General features: G+C 33.8%; 1 protein-coding gene across 16 annotated transcripts in view; it reads left to right on the plus strand.

The window, feature by feature from the left end:
* Nucleotides 1-26,016, plus strand: part of LOC127732530 (uncharacterized) — a 273,118-nt gene that overhangs the window by 67,357 nt on the left and 179,745 nt on the right. For 2 of the 16 annotated variants that reach the window (XM_052241572.1, XM_052241571.1), the window contains exon 2: nt 22,608-23,009. The exons of 10 other annotated variants lie outside the window; for them this stretch is intronic. In XM_052241572.1, coding sequence (XP_052097532.1) covers nt 22,626-23,009 — 384 coding nt within the window. In that variant the 5' untranslated portion in view covers nt 22,608-22,625. Of the gene's footprint in view, nt 1-2,391; nt 2,454-20,607; nt 20,679-22,607; nt 23,010-26,016 lie in introns of those variants that run through there. 4 more of the 16 variants (XM_052241559.1, XM_052241558.1, XM_052241568.1 and 1 more) reach the window with 3 other exon arrangements.

Consider the following 26,016-nt stretch of genomic DNA (forward strand, 5'->3'; position numbering starts at 1 on the left):
CAAGCATACAAAACTATCATTCTACGAACCTATATTAAATTTAAGTTAAACATGTTTAAGTTCATCATACTCTTTTAATTATGTATGTGTTTTGTATATTTAATGTATATTTTTTTTTTTTTTTTGCTTTGCTATGACTTATTATTTTGGATCGTAATGTTTATAACCCTTTCTGTAGGCTTGTGTATTACAAACGATTTATCAATTAAAAACAAAAAATATTCCATTAATCACACTCAGAAGAGCGCGTAGAACCCCCACCCCTCATGTGTATAATAATTTCTACGCCCCTGTTTTAAGTTGCTCTATTTTTTAAACCACTGTTCAATGCATTCATAACTTTTTTAAGGGGTGGACAATTTACGGCTTGAAAAATTTTCTATTGTTGAGGCAAAATGCAATAGTCTAAGAATTACTGTTTCATGTAAATATTATTCCGGGAAATGGAGATATTTGCGGGTTTTAGTAATGTACCTTATAAGAGGGTTTGATGAGGACTGAATTGCACGATATTTACCAAACTCAATTGTATAACCTTGCTTTAGATATAGGAAGATGTGGTATGAGTTCCAATTAGACAACTCTCCATCCAAGTCACAATTAATAAAAGTAAACCATTATAGGTCAAGGTACGGTCTTCAACACGGAACATTGGCTCACCCGAACAGCAAGCTATAAAGGGCCCCAAAAAAATTACTAGTGTAAAACCATTCAAACGGAAAAACCAACGATCTAATCTATATAAAAAACGAGAAACGAGAAACACTTATGAACCACACCAACAAACGACAACTACTGAACATCAGATTCCTGACTTAGAACAGATGCAAACAATTGCAGCGGGTTAAACGTTTTAATGGTACCAAACCTCCTCCCTTATCTGAAACAATAGTGTAACATCACAACATAGAAAGATTTTTTAAGTTTTATTTTGACTGCTGTGAATGTTTTTTTTTGTTTTTTTTTTTTTTGTTGCACCATTAACAAATATTACAACTTTATTACAGAGTTAAAAGTAGATTAATTTGTTAATTTATTTTTAACTTTCAACAAGACTATACTGTTTATGGAAAAAAGTCAACAATTTCAATATTTTCACAATCAATGGTTTCATTTAACAAAACTTTTAATATAAATTGTTTCAATTATCGGTTATTGTAAAAGTGTTTTATTAACCTTAAGGATACATAATTATATCGATTTAATGTATGTAAGCAATGACTATTGTCTGTTTCTTTTACATTTGTCCCTCTATTAAATATTAATAAGGAATGCCCGATAGGAATACAGACGAAGAGAAAAAGTAAATATACGGGCATACGACAAATTAACAGAAATATAAATAATAGTCATCACTATATAGAGTAACACATTGACAAATTTATTATATTTAATTTATTTCTATTTGATTTTTTTTTATTGTCTTTCACAATCCTTGGTTGGTTTAGTTTCATTTGTTAGAAATTATTGTTTAGAGACAACAAATACTGAAATAACACGAGTTTTCTTATCAATTATCAACAATCTTTCTTTCAGATAAAGAGCTACTGCATGTGGACATATTAAAATCATATTATTTACCGGAAATTTCTATTTTCAACTGGTTCACTTTTCTTGCTGCATTTTAAAAAGATCTTTGATCGATAACTTTAAGTTTCTTATTTTCTGATGTATTTGTCATTAAGTCATTTTAATTGTGAATATTTGATACGAAAATCGACAACAGAATGGATTGAAGATAAATATATATCTATCGTGGTTGCTTTTCTGCTTGAGTGATTTACCTTCCAAGAAGGCGGACACATTAAAGTTAGAATTAGTTAAACGGGGGCATAGCTTATTAGTTTGACGGAGGTTAACCGTGTCTTTAAAAAACTTGAATGACCGCAAGGGAATCTATTTGACTTGTATTAAAATAGTTTAAAATGGATTGAATAAGATAGAAAACCGTTTTTAATTTTTGTTAATCTGATTCAATATTCCAGTAATCATTTTTAAAGATGGTTAATACCTATTTGGCCGATCAAGCTAAATTCTGGTTACTAGTGACGTCATATTCCTGACTTGGTACAGACATTTTCTTATGTAGAAAATGGTGGATTGAACCTGGTTTTAATGCATCCTTTCATAATCATGATATTACATCTATTTATATATTTTACAGTAAAATTATAGGCAAACAATTTTATGCATAGCCGTAAATTTATTTTAGAGATTGTTTTCATATATTTCAGAAATAAAGTAATGGCCTCATCAGTCAAGCATTTTTGTACAATTTGCCATGATGATGGAATCTCAACCAGAGCTGTCACCTGGTGCACAGAATGTGAGGTTTTGTTTTGTGACGACTGTGAAAAACCACACAGTAAGTCAAGACTGTCTACAAACCATAAAACTATGTCATCTGAAGATTACCACAAATTACCTACATTCATGCAAGAAATAAGCAGTCAGTGCAGAGACCACAATAAAAAATTTGAACTTTATTGTTCTTTCCACGCCTGTCCATGCTGTGTCCAGTGCATCACTGATGGACACCAGAAATGTCAAAACCTCAAACCCTTGTCTGATATCCTACAGCAAGTAAAATCATCTGCCTCAGTTCAACTTTTTGAAAAAGATTTGGAGGATGTGAAGGAAAACTTAGATACAGCCATAGCATACATGAAAACCAGGATCAGTACCATCGATATTCAGAAAACAAAAGCCGTAGAGGAAATCCGATGTATGAGGAAGTCGATCAATAATTACTTAAACAAATTAGAGCAAGACATACTTAATGACTTAGAGTCTAAACATTCAAAGCTGAAATTAGACATGGACACTATCGTGCAGCAAATAGAACAGCGAGTCAATCAGATAAACCAAATGCAGAGCCAGTTTACCAAAATGACGCAATATGCAACAGAGCTACAGATGTATATCGGTCTAACAGAAATTGAAAAAACTACATCACATACGGCAAAACATATAGACGATTTTGAAAGTGGAGACCACTTCGTTGAAAAGAATCTAGAGGTGAACATTTCATCAGCTCTTCGATCAATTTTACAAGATGTCAAATCCTTTGGAGATATCTATATCAATACCACCACTTCTTCTCTAAAATTAAAGGCTGGAAGAAAAGATCAAGCCCAGCATTTTATTTCAAAAGTTCCTGATATTGAACAAATAAAGCCATCCTTGTTGACAAGACTGACAATTGCAAATCATATGAAGATGTTAAGTATATATGCCTGTCGGATATTACCTGATGGTAAATTTATAATACTTGATAACAACAAAAGACAACTACTGTTGTTCAGTAATGATTGCATCTTCGTCAGAATAGTAGTTACATTCACAAAAGATCCATATGATTCCTGCTTTGTCAAAAATAATACAGTAGCTGTTTCATTAGGATCAAAACGTCAGACATCACTGGTGGATGTAGAAAAGAATAAAATTATTCAAACCATCAAACTTTCTCATGATTGTGCTGGAGTAGCAAGTGATGGTGAAACTTTGGTCATCAGCAGTGGAGACAGCCAGAGTACTAGAGTGAATCTGAACGACATGTCTCATACAACCTTAGAAGGTATGGAAGGAGTGGGTCATATATCATTATTCCAAGGAAATATCTATGGGACCATTTCCACTGAAAACAAAGTCTGCTGCTTTAAAAGAACCGGTGAACCTCTGTGGACATGTCAGCACCAGGACATTGACGAACCATATGGGATTACATTAGACACGAATGGCTTTGTTTATATAGCTTCTTCTAGAAAAGGCAGTATCGTGGTAGTATCGCCAGATGGTAAAACCTATAAGACCATACTATCAGATGCTGATGGAATCAAAAGTCCTTCTGAAATAGACATACAAAAAGAAACAGGAATGATGATAGTGTCTAGTAAAATAAGGGAAGATATCTATACAGACTATGAAACAGCTTTTGTTTATAAGATTTAAAACTAATTTATTTGTTGAATAAAAGTATATCTGATATCAAGATCATTACAGCTTCCTTATTAAGGCATGCAGATATTTTGTTATTAGAATACATGTTTGTTCATTTTTCTTGTGATATTGAGTTTTAACCGGATTTCATAAGAAAAGTATTGGTAATTCATCTGGCTTTGTATTGTAGATAGGCGGGTGGTCGGCTGACAGTGTCCATGCTATAACTTAATAATACTTTTACGAAATCTTTTCGAATTTATATAGGTTGTTTCCTGTGAGTAAACGACGGTCAAGTTTAATTTTAGCGTTCATTGTTGTTGATTTGTACACCTTTAAGTAGCAAAAATGTATGAGATTGATTTTGGCCTTTCCATTTCTACAAGAATTCATCTATTTGTTTTACTTGATCCTGTTTTGGGTATTAATGGGAATCACCTACAGTATTTACCACTATTAGAACCAAACAATGTCAATGTTAAGGATGTATCAATAGTAGAAAACTTGAGCTATATGCATGGCACCAGGAACCATAAAAAGAATAGCCAAACTCAACTGAAAGTCATCTGATGCATGGAGGTGATATAAATAAAATTGAGAATGGAAATATTGAATATGTCAAAGAGACAACAACCCGACCAAAGAGCACACAACAGCCGAACGCCACCAATTGGTCTTCAACGCAGCGAGAAAATCCCGCACCCGGAGGTGGTCCTCAGCTGGCCCCTAAATAAAATTGTGTACTAGTTCAGTGAAAATGGACGTCACACTAAACTCCAAAACATATAAATGAACTAAAATTAAAAAACATACAAGACTAACAAAGGCCAGAGGCTCCTGACTTGGGAAAGGCGCAAAAATGCGGCGGGGTTAAACATGTTTTGTGAGATCTTAACCCTCCCCCTATACCTCTATCCAATGTAGAATAAAGAAACACATAGCAATACGCACAGTAAAACTCGGTTTAAAAGAAGTCTGAGTCCGATGTCAGAATAGGTAACAAAAGAAACTAGTAAGCAAAATGATAATGATACATACATGAACAAAGAACTACTAGCAGTTACTGACGTGCCATCTTCAGACCTCAATTAAACTGATTGAAAGATAATGTCTTCATCATATGAAAATCAAGTACAATTCCTCCCGTTAGGAGTTTAGTATCATACCATCATAGAATATATGAGAAGAACATAACCCGTATCACGCCAACAACTGGTTTTAGAATAAATGTGTTTATTTCCGATGCAACGACCCTATGAGTGAATCAATATAAATACCAAAATATGCAATCATTAATGACTTGACAACAGTATCGTAACTATATCCTTTCTGAATAAGTCTGTTTAGAGGTTTGGTTAGCTGTTGGGGTGAATGCCGACATTTTTGTGCTTTGTAAAGAATATTACCATAATATATTGGATGTGAAATACCTGAACGTATAAGATGTCTGCTTCTTATTGATGTATCTATGAACACCTTTAAAAGGTATTTTAAAGACGGTCATATGCCAAAATTAGGAATTACAAGAGTGCACTAGCTGAAATGTCTTGCTATACTGACCATAAAATGTATATGTTGAAAATTTTAAAGATAAAGGTTTTACTACAAGTATCACATAACTTAACATTTCAAAGACCCATGAAAATGATGTCAAGTTCAGATAAATCTTGTCAGAAAGAAATGGACACCTTACAGTTTTTCCATACACCTGACCTATTGCTAATGGTAATTGAAAAAAAAAACACAGACCAAAATACTAAAACTTAACATTGACCAAATGACCATGGAGATGGGGTCAATGTATTATAATACCTGACAGACAGACATGTACACCTTACAATCTTTCTTTACACCAAAGATAGTTGATCTAATGCTAATAGTACTGTACATCCAAAACAGAACAAAACACAAAAATTTTACATTGACCAATGAACCATGAATCTAAGGGTAGGGTCATATGAAACATGCCAGACTGTCATGTACCCCTCAAAATTAGTATATACACCAGATTCAGCTGACTTACTACTTATAGTATCCGAGAAACAGACCTAATCATGTTACTTGACCCATGAAATGATGTCGAGGTCAGGTAAACTCTGTCTAGTAGACATGTAGACCTTGCAAAGAACCCATATACCATATCTACGAGGTCATGGAAGAATGTATATATGATAGATGAAAATTTCGTAACATTAAGTATCTGAACACATGGTATGAAGCATCCAGGTCTTCTACCTTCTGATATCTAAAGCTTTATACCAATAGTTTACGCAGCTGCTGAACAGTAATTCCCATGTCGCTCATGAGACAAAAACTGATGCCACATAACTTCAAGCAATACTGCTATCGTTTCTCTTCCAAATTCTAAAATAATAGGTTTTGTCATTAAAAATCCGCGACTGAGTTCAAGTACCTACGCCTTATTTTAAACCTGTTTTTATGTATTTGTATTGTCATCTGATAATGTAATGTTGATTATAAGGCGTAGTCTTCACTACTGTAAAATCTGTCTATTTGAACCCGTCCTGGTCTTATTACTATAATAGGGATTTTTTTATGTCTGTCATCACTCATCCATGGATCAAATGTCCATGGTTACAACGAATCGTAAACATTTATGCACAGGGCAGAGAAAATCCTTCAGCATCATTGAAATTGCTTGTCAAATTGGTTTCATATATAAAAACTATTATTCTTACATCGTATATTTAATGTTTTGGATTATATTTTTATTGTAAAGGAAGTTTCTGTAGACATTTATATGGTTGTTTGAGACATGTGGTCAAATTGGATCCAAAAGTAGTGTTTATGTGGAAAACTATCAGGCCTATAGTGTTGATCTCTGATGACTTTAGCTGTTCCCCTAATGCATCAGTAGATTCTTTCTGAGATCTTTTATCGTAGGATATTCCCTCTACCATGCTCTACCAGGAATACAGCTGGGTATTTAGTGGTAACGGTTTAGAATCAAATTATGCCCTTATTGGTTTCCGGTTCGTTGTCATGGCAACTGTGCGGCAACAATGGTGTCTTTTTCACTTATTTTGTATATATTTTGCACTCGATATATTTTTAGAATATACAAAACGGGAGAATGGGTTTGGTCGCCTTTTTTAAAATTTGTATTTAGTTATGTTTTTGGTAGGTTAACTTTCTGAAGGTTAGTTCCGTCCCGGCCATGCGTTGAAACTGGGTAGGTTTTTAATCACTATAACCGTGATTTTTCTCTATGCTTTTCTTAAATGTCCACATTTAATCATGGCCGATTCAGTTTGTTTGCTAAATATCCTCCACATGGTTGTGCTCTTAATGACAGGGGGCTTATACGTATCAAATATACCCCTATCATACACAAATGGTATCGGTATAGGATTCGACCCAGAACTTGTTAATTATTGGTAATATTGAGTATGAGGAAAACAAAAACTTCTGAAAGTTGGATTTTTTTATTCATTGTCATGTCAGTTTACAAATTAGGCCTCGTTATTTAAGTAGTATAGATCGATATTTTAGGTTATAACTCTATAAAATTCATTTAATTGCTACACATTGCTAAAGAGACATTACATTGAACTAATCAGTACTTATACCTTCCATTAGCAACTATAACTCCTACTAGCATGTACAAATAATTTAAATGAGCATCAGAACCATTTGAGTGACGTCTTCCAATTTGCAAAACTTTCAAACATTCAATTTACCTCCAGGGTTCTAAGATTGTTTCTACGGGATTTGAATTTACTTCCAGTATTTAATGATTGTGAATGAGTCAATATTTCAGAATTGTGATGAATCCCAATTTCATTAACGAATTTTAGTCCCTTTTGCAGACTTTGCAATATTTTCAAAATAGATGGTTTGCCGGTAACTTTTGTACGGTGCCATATTAAATGATCAATGTATGTCTGCAGGAAAACAAAATTTAAAAAAAATGGATAACTTTTGTACTTTGAAATATTAAATGTTTTTCAATGTATGTTTGCAGGGAAAAAATGTATGCCTAGAGAATTTCATTGCCTACTCTTTCTTCCATGGCAATTTCACCGAAATGTTCAAGGATATACGAGTTTTATTGTGGACGTCCACAACTACATGTCTGTACAGTTTTTGATATATTAATTTCTTCTTTCATTTGTGAGAGCTACATGTTTTTGGCTTTTAACTAGCTGTCAGTAACTGCGAGTACTCTCAAATCGTACTTTCTTGTTTATTTGACCTGTTGATACTAATTGCAATGCCCATTTGTTATATAAATTTATGTGCGGTATGCGTATGAATTTTCTGATCTATTTTAGTTTCTTGTGTAACAAGAGAATAAACGAGTTATGCAAATTAGTAGGGTATTTAATAGATTGAAAACGGGTTTCAAGTTTATCGAAGGCTGGGCGGTGACCACTCGACTTGCAGACAATTTATCAAGATGTCCGATTCAGAACTAGACCTCGACGATAGAGAATTAACCGAGACTCCTGACAAGTCAATTGAAGACCTACGTTCTGCTGCAGAATCAATGAAAAGAAAAGGTAATTCAGAACTAGATAAGTCACCAGAAGTTTCAAATGCAGATTTGTTTTCTTTGATGACAACGTATTTTAATAATAAACTTTCCGGCATAGAGAAGAATTTTTCAGATACTACAGAGACATTAGTAAAGAGAGCAAATAAAGCAGAGAATACCCTTAAATTTAAGGGGAATCAAGTACAATTTGGGCTTAATTCTGATATTCAAGACAGTATCAGCACGGCAATTAGTTACATTGAGAAGAATCTACCAAAAAAGGCAGTTCGTGTATTAGAAGATTCCTCCGTTCAGCTCAAGAAGAGAAATAAATTTATCATAATTGCAGATAAGTCCGAGGGCGGTTGGAGAACTATTAATGAATACCTTTAGATGAAGTGGCCAGAGACTCGGAAGATGAAAAAAGAATACGCGCAGCAGACAACAGGGCAGTTAAAAAGATAAAAGCAGAGAGAACAGATAAACGCAGAATTGAAAACGTCCGGCAGAAGCATCTGGTTCAGCAACCAAAATGACACATAATGGTTCAGGTGGTTCTGAAGCTACATTTTGCCTGCAGCCCTTTCGAGGGAGCTTGGCCGCCAGCTGCCAAAGAGTCGGCCACCAAAATAACTTCAAGACCTCAGACGTCTGCTACAACTGTGGCATGCAAGGACACTGGGCAAGAGACTGCAGAAAGGGAAAGACAAGGACAGGACCTCCCAGAGGATCTTCTTCTTCTTAAAGATTAAAACAGTGACATTTTCAAGGTACAAGATTATGATATTTTTCAAACATTTTATGAACATGAAAATTGTAATTCTGATATTTATGTTAAAGGTCGTTTGAAAAATTCTATTAACTTTTGGAAACAAATTAATGCTTCAGATCTCATTTTGAATGTTATTAAAGACGGTTACAAAATTCTGTTGCTTCACGAGCCTGAAGAAATATTCTTACGAAATAATAAATCAGCATTTGATAATAGTGAATTTGTTTCAACAGCTATTTTAGATTAAATGAAAGGTGGTTTGATACGTGAAGTATCGAGTAGACCGCACGTGGTTAATCCTTTGACAGTCTCGACTGCGAAAAATAAACACAGGTTAATTTTAGATTTACGACACGAAAACAAACAAGTAGTCGATAACAAGATTAAATTCGAAGATTGGAAAGTGGTTAAACAGTATTTATCTTCTAATTGTTTCGGATTTGTTTTTGATATGAAATCAGGATATCATCATATTGATATTTTTAATGAGCATCAGAAATATTTAGGTTTCTCCTGGAAATTAGGAGGTGTAACAAAGTTTTTTGTTTTTACTGTACTTCCTTTTGGTTTGAAATCTAGTGGATATATCTTTACTAAAGTCGTCCGACCTTTGGTAAAATATTGGCTAAAAGAAAGGAATCAATGTCGTTGTTTATTTAGATGACGGGTTCGGTGTAGCCGAGAATGAAAGCACATGTAAAATGCACTCTGATTTGATAAAGTCAGATCTTATATCATCGGGGCTCGTACCAAACAGAGATAAATGTCACTGGACACCAACACAAAAATCAGAGTGGTAAGGTTTTATCTGGAATTCAGGCATATGTAAACTCAATATACCAGATAGAAAAAAGAATGATTTAATTGAATTAGTCAATAATTATACTTTACAGTTCCTGTAAAGTGAAATAAGATTGTTAGCAAAAACAGCTGGTAAAATTATTTCTTTTACGCCTGCTTTAGGGCACATTACACAGATCATGTCGAGAGGTTTGTTTACAGTTATAAATTAAAGACATGATTGGGACCAATCTATTAATATAAATTATTGTAACGCATGTATCAGAGATCTGATATTTTGGAGAGATAACATTTGTAAGTTAGAACCAGTTTCTTTGTTAGGACTGGATTCTGAATTTTTCATATTCACTGATGCAAGCAATACAGGAGCTGCTGGATATATTGATGATCTGGAACAGATTATGCACAAATCTTGGACTGATGACGAGTTCCACTTGGAGGGAAGTCAAAGCAATAGAGTTGTCTCTATTAAGTTTTGCACGTTTGCTAAAACATTGCACTGTCTCGTTTTATACAGATAATCAAAACGCTGTAACAATAGTGCACAAGGGTAGTAAAGTACCAGAATTACAGTCTTTAGCTTTATCAATCTACGATTGTAGTCGCAAACATGATATTACTATTTTTGTCAACTGGGTTCCAAGGGAACAGAATGAACAAGCTGACATGCTAAGTAGAATTGTCAATATTGACGACTGGCGTATTTCAGATGAATTTTTCACATTCTTGAATGCTTTATGGGGTCCATATTCAGTGGATAGGTTTGCTAGCTTTGAAAATACGAAATTACCAAAATTTAATTCTTTATATTGGAACCCAGGTTCTTTGTGCGTCGACGCTTTCACGTGCGACTGGTACGGTGAGAACAACTGGCTAGTACCTCCAGTAACTGAGGCTAGCAGGGTTATAAACCATCTAGTAAAATGCAAAGCTAACGGAACTCTGATAGTTCCGAATTGGCCTTCTTCGCCATTTTGGCCGTTGATTTTTGACACTGGTCTAAAATATAGAAAGTACATAAATGATGTGCTTCAGTTTAATGAACCAGAGAGAATTTTCGAATCTGGAAATAATTTGAACTCTGTATTTGTGAGAGGAGATTTTAAAGGAACTATATTGGCTGTTTTGTTAGACGCTTCATATTGGTAATATTTATTTTTTATTTACAGAATTGTTTTTACTATATGAATATTGATGTAATGTGTGTGTTGGAAGTCACTGGACGTTTTTGTCGAACTGGATGTTATGCTCTTTGGTCACTGGACTAAATCTTTTAATAATACTGTATGGTCACTGGATCCGATTGATATGCATTGATTCAGGTAAATATATTATGTGTGTAAAAGTAATATTGTTAGTAAAGATTATAATTACTGTATATCTATTTTTAGAACATTTTTTCGATGGATTCTGGTCACAGTTAAGTTCGGTTAAGCACACAGAACTCCGACTACTTTACTCAAATCTAAATGCAACTGTCTTAGATTCGAGGGCAAGGACGACCGTTACAAAATATATTTGAGGTTTCAAACGTTTTCTAAGGTGGACACAAAAATACAAATAAATAACGTCCGTACTTCCGTGTAATAAACTTTATGTGGGTTTATACTTGCAACATTTGATTGAGTCATCTAAGTGTTTTAGTTCAGTAAATACAGCATTTTATAGCATAAAATGGGCTCATCGTATTGCTGGCGTAACTGATCCAACCGAATCTGAACTAGTCAAGAATATACTAGAAGGTGCTAAGAGAATACTATCTCGTCCAAAAAAGAAAAAAAGAACCAGTTGACTCGAACTCACTGATTAAACTTTTTAATAAATACCAATATCGTAACTCATTGAAAGAAGTGCGATTATTGTTAATGTGTTCGTTAATGTATACAGTGTTTTTGCGTTTCAATGAGTTATGAAACATTACAGCTAAAGACATAGTTTTTCATACTTCGCTTGTCAATATCTTTATTTATAAGAGCAAAACAGATTGTTATAGACATGGTCATAACGTTGTCATTTCTAGATTAGATAGTCCTTACTGTCCTGTAAAGCTTTTGCAAAGTTATCTAGATCTAGCAAAGATTGAGAATAATTCAGAATCTTTTATATTTCGTGCATTGTCTTTTTTAAAGAAAGCCAATTCTTTTATATTGAGAAGTAAAAATGTAAAAAATTCGTATACTCGAGAGAGAGTTAGTTAAAGAGGCTTTATCACAAATTGGTTTAATTGTAAACAAACTTGGTTTACACAGTTTCAGAGCAGGCGGTGCCACTGCGGCCGCTAAATATGATATACCAGATAGACTTTTTAAAATACATGGAAGATGGAAATCTGATTTAGCTAAAGATGGTTACGTATCAGATAGTTTAGAAAAACGATTATCAGTTTCTAAGAATTTAGGTTTATAGCATTTACACGTCCTGCTTTCTTTGTACGTCGAAATTGTCACCGTGCCTGTTAGTATCAGAAATAGTCTTGTCTTATTTATATAGATATATACAATATGAGTCAGTTTAGAACAGATATTAGGGGTAGAGTCGTACAAGAAAATTAGAGCAAGTTAGCACATAAATATGTTATGTTCGTTTGAACATCGTGAACTAAGAACATAAATAAATTTATGTGCGGTGTGCGAATGAATTTTCTGATCTATTTTAGTTTCTTGTTTAACAAGAGAATAAACGAGTTATGCAAATTAGTAGGGTATTTAATAGATTGAAAACGGGTTTCAAGTTTATCGAAGGCTGGGCGGTGACCACTCGACTTGCAGACAATTTTTTTTTTTTATATTGTCAAATGTGTATAAGACATGTGCAGTGAATATGTATTTCTAGTATACTGATTTGTAATGTTTATTTTATAGATTTGATATGATGAAGTGTTTATGCAGAGGCGTTTTGAACATTATTGTTTGATGAAATGAAAAGACAATTTTAGAAAATTGATTAGATTGTGAATTATGATGGTTAAATAGAAATGGTCACCGTGCCTGTTAGTATCAGAAATAGTCTTGTCTTATTTATATACATATATACAATATGAGTCAGTTTAGAACAGATATAAGGGGTAGAGCTGTACAAGAAAATTAGAGCAAGTTAGCACATAAATATGTTATGTTCGTTTGAACATCGTGAACAAAAAACATAATTAATGTTACTCAGGGTTATATCTGGCCTATATACCAGCTTTGATAAATGTTTGGTATTACTATAAATTTTTACTTTTTCGTACTTTGAACATCAAAATTATTTATTTTGTACAAATATTTCCTTTCTCTATTTGAACTGTACACGTAGACTTAACAACAAAATTATTTTTATTTACCTGTGTTTAAAGTAATTGCAAATGGCTGATATTTTTGTTCTAGCATATTGTTTTTCTTATATTGTTTAACATTTCACAGCGGTTTAACATGTTACTTTAATTATTCTTCCCTTAGTATATTTATTTTGTATTTACATTGTATCATAGATCAAATTTATTTGCTCAGTGTATGTTCACTGGTGTTAATATGTCTTATGATTGAGTTAAGCCATTTCAATTGATATTTTATAGTGTGTCTTTCTATGTTGTGATGTTACACTATTGTTACAGATAAGGGTGAAGGTTTGGTACCATTAAAACGTTTAAACCCGCTGCAATTGTTTGCATCTGTCAGGAATTTGATATTCAGTAGTTGTCGTTTGTTGATGTGGTTCAAAAGTGTTTCTCGTTTCTCCTGCCCCCAAGGGTGACTGGGGAATCGAAATATGGTCACTTGGTCTTCTTCCGACCTGCAGTAAAACGCTTGCCAAAGTGGGGCGTCCGTTTGGCTGTGCGGGATGTATCAAGTTTGCAGCCACGTCCGGTCAGAATGGGGACTTTAAATCCGATGCCTCGTGTAAAGAGAGTGCCACGCTCTTTGCACGTTAAGAACCCTTGCAACAACTCTTTGAGGGGCCCGTAGGTGGCCTGTTGCAAGGCAAAATTATTGTCCCTATCCAATATATCATTTTCCAGTGGCAGACCAAATTTCCCCGACCATTATCCCGGATGACCTGTAATATTACAAGACCTACCTATTGTATTAATTGTTAACTTGTTCTCGTCCTGAACATGCATGAAATATTTGCCACTGGACGTTAAGCAACCAACAATCAATCAATCAATCAATCGTTTCTCGTTTTTTATATAGATTAGACCGTTGGTTTTCCCGTTTGAATGGTTTTACACTAGTAATTTTTGGGGCCCTTTATAGCTTGCTATTCGGTGTGAGCCAAGGTTCCGTGTTGAAGACCGTACTTTGACCTATAATGGTTTACTTTTATAAATTTTGACTTGGATGGAGAGTTGTCTCATTGGCACTCATACCACATCTTCTTATATCTATCATGTCATGATGACATGTTTATACTGAAACTAGTTCCATCTATAAGAGCCATGATAATTGAATCTCCAACAGTGCTGTCACGTGGTGTACATAATGTGTGGTTTTGCTTTGTGAAGACTATTAAAAACCTCACAGCAAGTCAAGACTGTCTACGAACCATAAAACCATGTCGTCTGAAGATTACCACAAATTACCTGCATTCATGCAAGAAAAAGGCAGTCAATGCAGAGACCACGAGAACGATTTTGAACTGAATTGTTCTTTCCATGCCTGTCCATGCTGTGTCCAGTGTGTCACTGATAAACACAAGAAATGTCAAGATATGAAACCCGTGATTGAAATTGTAAAGAAAGTAAAATTATCTGCCTACGTTAAACTTGTCGAAAAAGATTTGAAAGATGTGTAGTAAAAATTTAGATGCAGCCATAAAATTCCTGAAAACCAGGATCAGCACAATCAATACTCAGAAAACGAAAGCCGATGAGGAAATTCTTTATATGAGGAAGGGAAATCCGTTGTATGAGGTAGTCGATCAATGATTATTCAAAAAAATTATAACAACACATACTGAATGACTTAGAGTGAAAACATTCAAAGCTGAAATTGAACATGGCCACTCTTGTACAACAAATGGAACAGCGGCCAGTCAGATTAACCAAATACAGAGCCAGTTTACCACAATGACATAAAATGCTACAGAGCTACAGTTGTATATTGGTATAAGAAAGATTGAGAAAACTTCATTTCAAACGGCAAAATATATATAAGATGGAGACCACTTCACCGAAAAGAATCTCAAGGTTAACATTTTATCTGCTCTTCAATCAATTTTACACGCTGTCAAATCCTTTGGCGATATCTCTATCAATACGACCTCTTCTACTTTCCAAATACAGGCCGGCAAAAAAGATCAAGCCCAGGATTTGATTTCAAAAGTTCCTGATATTGAACAAATAAAGGCATCCTTTTTGACAAGACCGAAAACTCCAAAAGATATGAAGACTTTGAATATATATTCGTGTCGTATATTATCTGATGGTAAATTTATAATACTTGAGTATACGAAAAAACAACTACTGCTGTTCAGTAATGATGGCATCTTCGTCAGAATAGTAGTTACATTCACACAATATCCATATGATGCCTGCTTTGTCAGAAATAATACAGTAACTGTTGCATTAGGATCAGCCAATCAGATGACACTGGTGGATATGGAAAAGAATATAATTATTCAAACAATTAAACTTTCTCATGTTTGTTATGGACTAGCAAGTGATGGTGAAACTTTGGTCATCAGTTGTTCTGGCAGACAGAGTACTAGAGTGAATTTGAATGACATTTCTCTTACAATCTTAGGAGGAATGGAAGGAGTGTATCGGAAATATATATGGGACCATTCCGTTTAAAAACAAAGTCTGCTGCTTAAAAAGTACTGTTGAACATCTGTGGACATTTCAGCAGTAGGACATAGACGATCCAGAAGGAATTGCATTAGACATGCATGGCTTTGTCTATATAGCTTCTTATGAAAACAGCAGTATCGTGGTAGTATCTCCAAATGGCAAAACCTGTGAGACCATACTATCAGAGGCTGATGGAATCAACTATCCTTATAAAATAGACATAAACAAAGAAACAGGAATGATGATAGTAAAATAACGGAAGATAGCAACACAGACTATGAAACAGCTTTTGTTTTTAAGATTTAAAATTTTATTTTATTTTTTGAATACAAGTATATCTGATATCAAGATCATTCCATCTTCCGTATCAAGGCGTACAAATATTTTATTATTAGAATAAATTTTTGTTCATTTTTCTTGTAATAAAAGATTTTGATTTTTAACCGGATTTCCGAAGAAAAGTATCGGTAATTAATCTGGTGTTGTATGGTGGACAGGCGGGTGGTCGCCTGACAAACAGTGTCCTTGCAATAACTTGTTTATACTTTTTCAAATTTAGATAGGTTGTTTCCTGTGAGTAAACGACGGTCAACTTTAATTTTAAATTTCAGATATAATCTTTTATCGGCGTTGATTTGTAGACCTTCAAGTAGCAAAAAGTGCTTGAGATTGGTTTTGGCCTTTCCATTTCTACAAGAATTCATTTATTTGTTTTACTTGATCCTGTTTTGGGTGTAAATTGGAATCACCTTCTGTATTTACCACCATTAGAACCAAACAATATCAATGTAAAGGATATATCAATAGTAGAAAACTTGAGCTATTTGCATGACAACAGGACCCATAAAAAGAATAGCCAAACTCAACTGAAAGTCAACTGATGCTGGGAGGGGGATAGACAATTTAGTTTCTTATTAATTTTTAAATTTATCAATGAATACCTTCAAAGGGTATTTTAAAGATGGTCATGTGCCAAAATTAGGAAATACAAGAGTGCACTAGCTGAAATGTATCGCTATACTGACCATTAAATTTATGTTGAAAGTTTTAAAGATAAAGATTTTACTACAAGTATCACATAACTTGACATTTCAAAGACCCATGACAATGAGGTCAAGGTCAGATAAATCCTGTCAGATAGATATGGACACCTTACAATTATTCCATACACCTGAGCTATTGCTTCTTGTAATTGAAAAAAAACAGACCAAGACACTTAAACTTATCATTGACAAAAGAACCATGAAGATGAGGTCAAGGTATTAAGATACCTGATAGACAGACATGTACACCTTACAATCTTTCTATACACTAGAGATATTTGATCTATTGCTTATAGTACAGACCAAAACACAAAAATTTTACATTGACCAATGAACCATGAATCTAAGGGTAGGGTCATATGAAACTTGCCAGACTGTCATGTACCCTTTAAAATTAGTTTCAACACATTCAGCTGACTTACTGCTTATAGTATCCGAGAAACAGATCTAATCATGTTACTTGACCCATGAAATTATGTCGAAGTCAGGTGAACTCTGTCTGGTAGACATGTAGACCTTGCAAAGAACCCATATACCAAAGGTTACCTATTACTCATAATAAGAGAAATTCACATTACAAAAAAAAACCTTGTTTTTTTATTCAACCAGTCACTGAACCATGAAAATAAGTAAGAAAACATAAAAAGCAGTCACTGAATCATCTATGGAGTCATGGAAGAATGTTTGTATGACAGACGGAAATTTCGTAACAAAAAGTATCTGCACACAAGGTATGAAGCATCCAGGTCTTCTACCTTCTGAAATCTAATGCTTTATACCAAAAGTTTACGCAGTCGCTGGACAGTGATTCCTATGTCCCGCATGAGCCAAAAACTGATGCCACGTAACTACAAGCAATACTGCTATCGTTTCTGTTCAAACTCTAAAATAGTAACTATTGTCTTTAAAAATCAAATGTCATTAACTTCATTAAAACAAAATAAAATTCAAATAATGTCCACATGGAGCGATAATAGGACTAACTAACAATTGAAACATGTATTACGCAAGGGACATATAAGAGGCGTAATAATATAAGCTACTAGAACACACTTGCGAGTCTGCGACTGAGTTAAAGTATTTACGCCTTGTTTTTAGCCTGGTGTTTATAGTATTCGTATTGTTATCTGATAAAGTTATGCTGATTATAAGGTGCAAAGTTTTCTCTGCTTTCAAAATCTTTCAGTTTGGACCCGTCCTAATTTTCTTACTACAACCGCGATTTGTTGATGTCTGTCATCATTCAACCATGAATCAAATGTGCATGGTTACATTGAGTCAAGTATGCAAAAAGTAAAATCACAAAAAATACTGAACTCCGAGGAAAATTTCAAAACGGAAAGTCCCTAATCAAATGGCAAAGTCAAAAGCCAAAACACATCAAACGAATGGATAACAACAGTCATATTCCTGAATTAGTACAGGCATTTTCTTATGCAGAAGATGGCGGATTAAACCTGGTTTTACAGCTAGCTTAACCTCTCACTTGTATGACAGTTGCATCAAATTCCATTATATTGACAACAACGTGTGAACAAAACAAACAGACAAAATAGGTAAAAATGTCAAAAATAGGCAAACGAGAGTGAACGTGAAATTTTTTGCAGACAAAATGCTTTAACATAGTTTTTATGTTTTGGATTTTATTTGTTTGTTGAGGAAAGTTTCTGTAGATATTTTCAGGATTGTTTGACACATGTAGTTTTAGCTGTTCCCAAAATGGATCAGTATTTTCTTTCTGAGGTCCTTTATCGTAGGATTTTCGGCTTCCCCATACCAAGGATACATCTGGGCAGTTTTGAATCCAAGTATGTCCTTACCTATTTTCTGTTGGATGTCATGGCGTTTGTGCGGTATCCTAGGTGACCTTTTCTCTGATTTTGCACTTTTTGGAAGTAAGTCCCGTCACGTTTAGGCTGGGGGGGCTGCATAGGTACATGCTCACATTAAATCCGATTCAGTTAGCTAAGTGTCTTCGTCATGGTGGTGCTCTTAATGAAAGGGACTTTAAAGTAGCAATATACTATTAGTATCGGTATCGAATTCGACCCCGAACTTGTTAATCATTTGTTATTTTGATAAGGTAGAAACATATAGGATCTGGAATGGTGTTATTTTTAATCAACACCATTATCCTATATTACATACATTAGTTATATATAAAGCTGCATTCTTCTGGTTTCGTTGTTTTCAGTCATGTCGGCTAACACATTGGATCACGTTATTTCAGTAGTATATATAGATATTTTAGCTAAAGGTGATCTACCGAGAAACTTGACTAACATTAATCAAAGAGCAAGTCTCGATGAGCTATTTTCCTCTTGGTGTCCTAAAAGAAGTGACAAAACAGGCAAAGACAATATGAAATAAAAAAAAAATTAAGAATAGAGAAAAATGGCTAAAAAAATTGACGGATCATCTGCCTACCATAATCGAAACCTTTCGAATATGATGACTAACTTTTGATCCATTAAGGGGAGATTGTATTTGAAAATTTCTTGCCAATTGGCATAACATAAAAATGAAACAATGGTAGTAAGATAAAACGGCAAAAATCATGCACCTAAAATTTTAGTATTGCGGAGGGGCTGTAGGTAATTTATGTTGAAAGACATTTTTTTTGTGTAACCTAAAATCTTTATAGGGAGTAAAAAAGTAATGAAATGGAATCAACTTGTAAACATTACTTATCTGGCATAAGGCTGTTTTTTTTTGTTGTTTTTTGTGAAGCTCAATTTTCAGTTTTAATAGACTTTTTTCATAGTTTAGTAGTTTTCCGATGATTTTATCGTGTATAGACAAAATTAAACTGTTAATGGTCTCCCTAAATTTAAAAATAGTATATTACAGCAGTGTCCGTCGCGAAGAACTAAGTATTAATAATCATACCACATTTCCTGGTGGACTCAGTTGTATGCATATATTCTTATTTTGTACTTCTTATGTTTTTTCCCTCGAGTTATGGTCTATACAACCCAACAAACACCCCACACCCACCCCGTGGCTTTAACTCCCGATTTTTTTTTCACAAGGCACACAGTGAAGGTATTAAAGTCTAACAGTATTTTAGTCCCTTTTGCAGACTTAGTCATATTTTTAATAAAAATGGATTGTAGGTAATTTTTGTACAATACCCTTATATACAGCCTGATCCCACAGATTTTCCCTTTGATTACAAAGTTTTCCCATGCATGTCTGCGAAACTTCATAACCTACCCTTTCTGCAATTGAATCATCAGTTTGTACCCCGAAATGTTAACGGATATTTGAGTTTTTATGTGGACGTTCACAGCCATGTCCATGTCAGGTTTTATGCCGACAGTTCCACGGGAATTATGCTGTTTGAGGGAATGTTGCATGTTTTTGATACTTTCGTCTAAAAGGCAAAATTGTCATTTCTATATCTGTAAGTTCTAGCCCTAAACATGTGTAACTTTGAAATATTAATTAAACTTTAATAGAATAATTTCTTCATCCACCTATAAGAGGTACATGTATAATATTATGATAGTCCCACATGTTTATACTAAAACTAATGAATACATTTAAATACAAATTTTAAGTGTTTAATGCAATAGAAATGTCTAAGTTGGTTTTTTTTTTTTAATGTACAGTCAATTTAATTAGTTTGTTACAGAAAAAAGTTTTTGTATGGTGCTTTTGTTTACTAACAGTACATACATTTTATCAATACATTTAAGACATATTAAATTTGTGTGTACACAACACAAAATATTAAACTGGTTAGACAAGTATTTAAATCTTTTGAAAATCGATATTTCTTCATAAGTGTCCCAGATATTGGACATTTTACTTCCCTTTGCAAATTCCTATCCGACTGTCGATATATGCATGGTAAGAATTTTCTAATAATCCAATTGCTTATTTACTTTATAACTCAAATTGCATATTTCTGGTAACTGTCGATGGTAATTACCGCATAACATGTATGATAAGATAAGAATTCAATGTTTCATTTAAACAGAAAGTAGATACATGATAAATTTCACCGTGACTGAAAACAAATGAATCGGAGAATTTGCCCTCTTTGAGCAATAATTCCTAAGTCTGACACAGTACAAATTGTGTAGATAATATCTCCACTTAGTCTCTTATCATGGGTTCTTTTTCAAATATCTGCAACACAGAGACTGTAAAAGAATGTGTGGTGGCTGAAGTGCTTACGTACTTGAAAAGAGCAGAACAGTTAAATGTTCATAAGTATCCTAGTTCAATCAAAAATGTATCTTCTGGAAATATACCAAGCTCAACTATTAGGCATTATTCATTCAATGAATCTGAGAGCTGTAGTATAGCCAGGGAATATCATGTCTACTTGCTCAAACCAGTATATTATATTCCTTTTGAACACTATCAATCAATTCACTGGCCTTTAATTATTTAAGGACAAAATAATGATTTTGAAAGTTTTAATAAAATTGAAACCTTTTTTTTATACAAATACAATTAACAGTGTTGTTTGCAAAAGTTTAAAGAAAAGGATCAAAGTTTTATTTGTAGGATTTCAATCTTTTCAAAATAATTTGTATCAAAAAGAAATAATATAGTGCAAATGTATTTGTTTTATAGACATTTTAGACCTGTATTTCTTTGAACAGTTTTAATATAAAACTAAGAAGATGTGGTATGATTGCCAATGAGACAACTCTCCACCAGAGACGAAATGACATAGAAGTTAACTATAGGTCACCATACGGTCTTTAACAATGAGCCAAACCAATACCAAATAGACGCTATAAAATGCCCCCATGTGACAAATGTAAAACAATTCAAACAAGAAAGCTAACGGCCTAATTTATGTAAAAAACAATGAACAATATACAAATAGAATAGAATAGAATATACTTTATTCAAATTAAAGATGTCACAAGGGGCAATATGAGATTATAACATAACACATATTAAACAACTACAAAAACACAATGCTGAAGAAGGGAAATACCTGATTGGTAGCATTTAATATTATAAACAGCAACGAACGACAGCTACTGAATTACAGGCTCCTGACTTGGGACAAGCACATAAAGAATTATGAGGGATTAAACATGTTAGCGGGCGTCCAACCCTTTCCTTACCAGGGGCAGTGTTGTAATAGTACAACATATGTAGCATTATCTATATATACAGTTATGTCAGTAACATAGCAGCCAAAATGATACAAAAGCCAAACAATTTCATTTTTTTTTTCTGTTGGCCAATGTCTTCTATCCTTGATTTTTATATCTGTATTGTCTGCCTTAAGAAGTTCTCCCTCTACTAACCTATTATGAATACAGCGAATGAGACTACTCTCTATCCAAGTCATAATTTGTAAAAAGTAAATCATTACAGGTCAAAGTACGGCCTTCAACAAGGAGCCTTGGCTCACACCGAACAGCAAGATATAAAGAGCTCAAGAAATGACTTAATAAACCATTGAAACAGGAAAATCAATAGTCTAATCTGTATAAAAAAAAAGGAGAAACGAGAAACACTTATGACCCACATCAACAAACAACAACCACTAAGGTCTAGTTGATTATTGGAATGTCAAAGGTAAAAGGCGCAGAACAGTGTTGATTAATTCCCAGATAAGTATGTTCTGTATAATTGTGAATATACATACAAATGTGTAATAGGTTTATTTGTCATTACATATCTGGACATAATGCATCTTTTATGATCATAATATTACCTGTATTTATATATCTTACAGTAACTTTTTTGACTATTGTATTTATAGCTGTAAAGTTTTACTTTAGAGAGTATTTTCACATGTTTTAGATATAAAGAGATAAAGTAATGGCCTCATCAGTCAAGCACTTTTGTACAATTTGTCTTGATGATGGAATCTCCAACAGAGCCGTCACCTGGTGCACAGAATGTGAGGTGTTGTTTTGTGAAGACTGTAAAAAACCTCACAGCAAGTCAAGACTGTCTAACAATCATAAAACCATCTCATCTGAAGATTACCACGAGTTACCTAAATTCATGAAAGAAATAAGCAGTCAGTGCAGAGACCACAAGGAGAAGTTTGAACTTTATTGTTCTTTTCATGCATGTCCATGCTGTGTCCAGTGCATCACCGATGGACACCAGAAATGTCAAGATCTGAAACCCTTGTCTGATATCCTAAAGCAAGTAAAATCATCTGCCTCAGTTCAACTTTTTGAAAAAGATTTGAAGGTTGTGAAGAAAAACTTAGATGCAGCCATAAAATACATGAAAACCAGATTCAGTACTATCTGTACTCAGAAAACGAAAGCCGTTGAGGAAATCAAGTATATGAGGAAGTCTATCAATGATTACTTAAACAAATTAGAGCAAGACATACTTAATGACTTAGAGTCTAAACATTCAAAGCTGAAATCAAACATGGCCACTCTCGTACAACAAATGGAACAGGGAGTCAGTCAGATAAATCAAATGCAGAGCCAGTTTACCCAAATGACGCAACATGCAACAGAGCTACAGATGTATATTGGTCTAAGAGAAATTGAGAAAACTACATCACAAACGGAAAAATACATAGACGATTTAGAAAGCGAAGACCACTTCATTGAAAAGAATCTAGAGGTTAACATTTCATCTACTGTTCAATCAATTCTACACGACGTCAAATCCTTTGGAGATATCAATATTAATACCACCTCTTCTACCCTCCAATTAAAAGCTGGAAGAAAAGATCAAACCCAGAATTTAATTTCAAAATTCCTGGAATTGGACAAATAAAGCCATCCTTGTTGACAAAACTGACAATTCAAAAGATATGAAGACTTTAAGTATAATTGCCTGTCGAATTGTACCGGATTGTAAAATTATCGTACTTGATTACAACATGAGAAAACTACTACTGTTCAGTAATGATGGCATCTTCATCAGAATAGTGGTTACATTCACACATGGTCCTTACGATGCCTGTTTTGTCAGAAATAATACAGTAGCTGTTACATTAGGATCAGCCAATCAGACAACACTGGTGGATATAGAAAAGAATAAAATTATTCAAACAATCAAATTTCCTCATGGTTGTTATGGAGTAGCATGTGATGTTAAAACTTTGGTCATCAGTAGTGGTGGCAGACAGAGCACTAGAGTGAATCTGAATGACAATTCTCATACAATCACAGAAGGAATGGAAGAAGTTGGTTGTATTGCATTATTCCAAGGAAATATCTATGGTACCATTCCTTTAGAAAACAAAGTATGCTGCTTTAACTGTACCGGTGAAACTCTGTGGACGTTTACGCACCAGGACATTGATCAACCAGTAGGAATTACATTAGACATGAATGGCTTTGTTTATATAGTTTCTAGTAAAAACAATAGTGGTGTGGTAGTATCACCAGATGGTAAAACCTGTAAGACCATACTATCAGAGGCTGATGGAATCAAATATCCTTGGGCCATAGACATCAACAGAGAAACAGCAATGATGATAGTGTCTGGTAAAATAAGTGAAGACAGAGGAAACTATTTCGCAGCATTTGTTTATAAAATTTAAAAGTCAATTTAATTTTTGGATAGATGCATATCTGATAACAATATCATCACTTCTTACTTAATTTAAACGTCGTGCAAACAATTTATCATTTTAACATGTAGAAAATATGATTGTAAATGATTACAGATTTACAGTTTTAACCGGATTTCCGAAGGAAAATATCGTTAATTTAACAGGTGATGTACGACAAACAAAAAGGCGGGCGTTCGGCTGCCAAACAGTGTCTGTGCAATAACATGATTACACCATGTACACTTCACGAAATATTTTTCAAATTTAGATATGTTGTTTCATGTGAGTTATTGAAAGTGAAATTAAATTTTCACTATTTTAGCTTTAATCCTTTTTGAGTTGTAGACCTATAAGTAGCAACAAGTAATACTATGATTGATTTTAGACTTACGATGCCTGTTTTGTCAGAAATAATACAGTAGCTGTTACATTAGGATCAGCCAATCAGACAACACTGGTGGATATAGAAAAGAATAAAATTATTCAAACAATCAAATTTCCTCATGGTTGTTATGGGGTAGCATGTGATGTTAAAACTTTGGTCATCAGTAGTGGTGGCAGACAGAGCACTAGAGTGAATCTGAATGACAAGTCTCATACAATCACAGAAGGAATGGAAGAAGTTGGTTGTATTGCATTATTCCAAGGAAATATCTATGGTACCATTCCTTTAGAAAACAAAGTATGCTGCTTTAACTGTACCGGTGAAACTCTGTGGACGTTTACGCACCAGGACATTGATCAACCAGTAGGAATTACATTAGACATGAATGGCTTTGTTTATATAGTTTCTAGTAAAAACAATAGTGGTGTGGTAGTATCACCAGATGGTAAAACCTGTAAGACCATACTATCAGAGGCTGATGGAATCAAATATCCTTGGGCCATAGACATCAACAGAGAAACAGCAATGATGATAGTGTCTGGTAAAATAAGTGAAGACAGAGGAAACTATTACGCAGCATTTGTTTATAAAATTTAAAAGTCAATTTAATTTTTGGATAGATGCATATCTGATAACAATATCATCACTTCTTACTTAATTTAAACGTCGTGCAAACAATTTATCATTTTAACATGTAGAAAATATGATTGTAAATGATTACAGATTTACAGTTTTAACCGGATTTCCGAAGGAAAATATCGTTAATTTAACAGGTGATGTACGACAAACAAAAAGGCGGGCGTTCGGCTGCCAAACAGTGTCTGTGCAATAACATGATTACACCATGTACACTTCACGAAATATTTTTTCAAATTTAGATATGTTGTTTCATGTGAGTTATTGAAAGTGAAAATAAATTTTCACTATTTTAGCTTTAATCCTTTTTGAGTTGTAGACCTATAAGTAGCAACAAGTAATACTATGATTGATTTTAGACTTCTGAACCCTTAAATTCAACAATTTTTCTTTTCTTTTTTTACTTGATCTAGTTTGGCGGTCCAGATTTGCCAATATCCTTGTTATGCCGGACAATAGGGTTTGCTATTAATTTGACATCCTTTTGTTTCTCAAATTACATAGCATTAAGTATTGAACAAGAAAACAGTAAACATCCAAATTGAAATGCTATACGTTGGAAGCATCTTGAGTATTTACCACCATTAGAACCAAACAAATGTAATGCCAAGAAGAACCATTAAAACCTGGAGCTAAATGGATTACAAAAAGGGCCC

Source organism: Mytilus californianus, unplaced genomic scaffold (assembly GCF_021869535.1).
Source record: "Mytilus californianus isolate M0D057914Y unplaced genomic scaffold, xbMytCali1.0.p SCAF_25, whole genome shotgun sequence".
Classification (NCBI taxonomy): domain Eukaryota; kingdom Metazoa; phylum Mollusca; class Bivalvia; order Mytilida; family Mytilidae; genus Mytilus; species Mytilus californianus.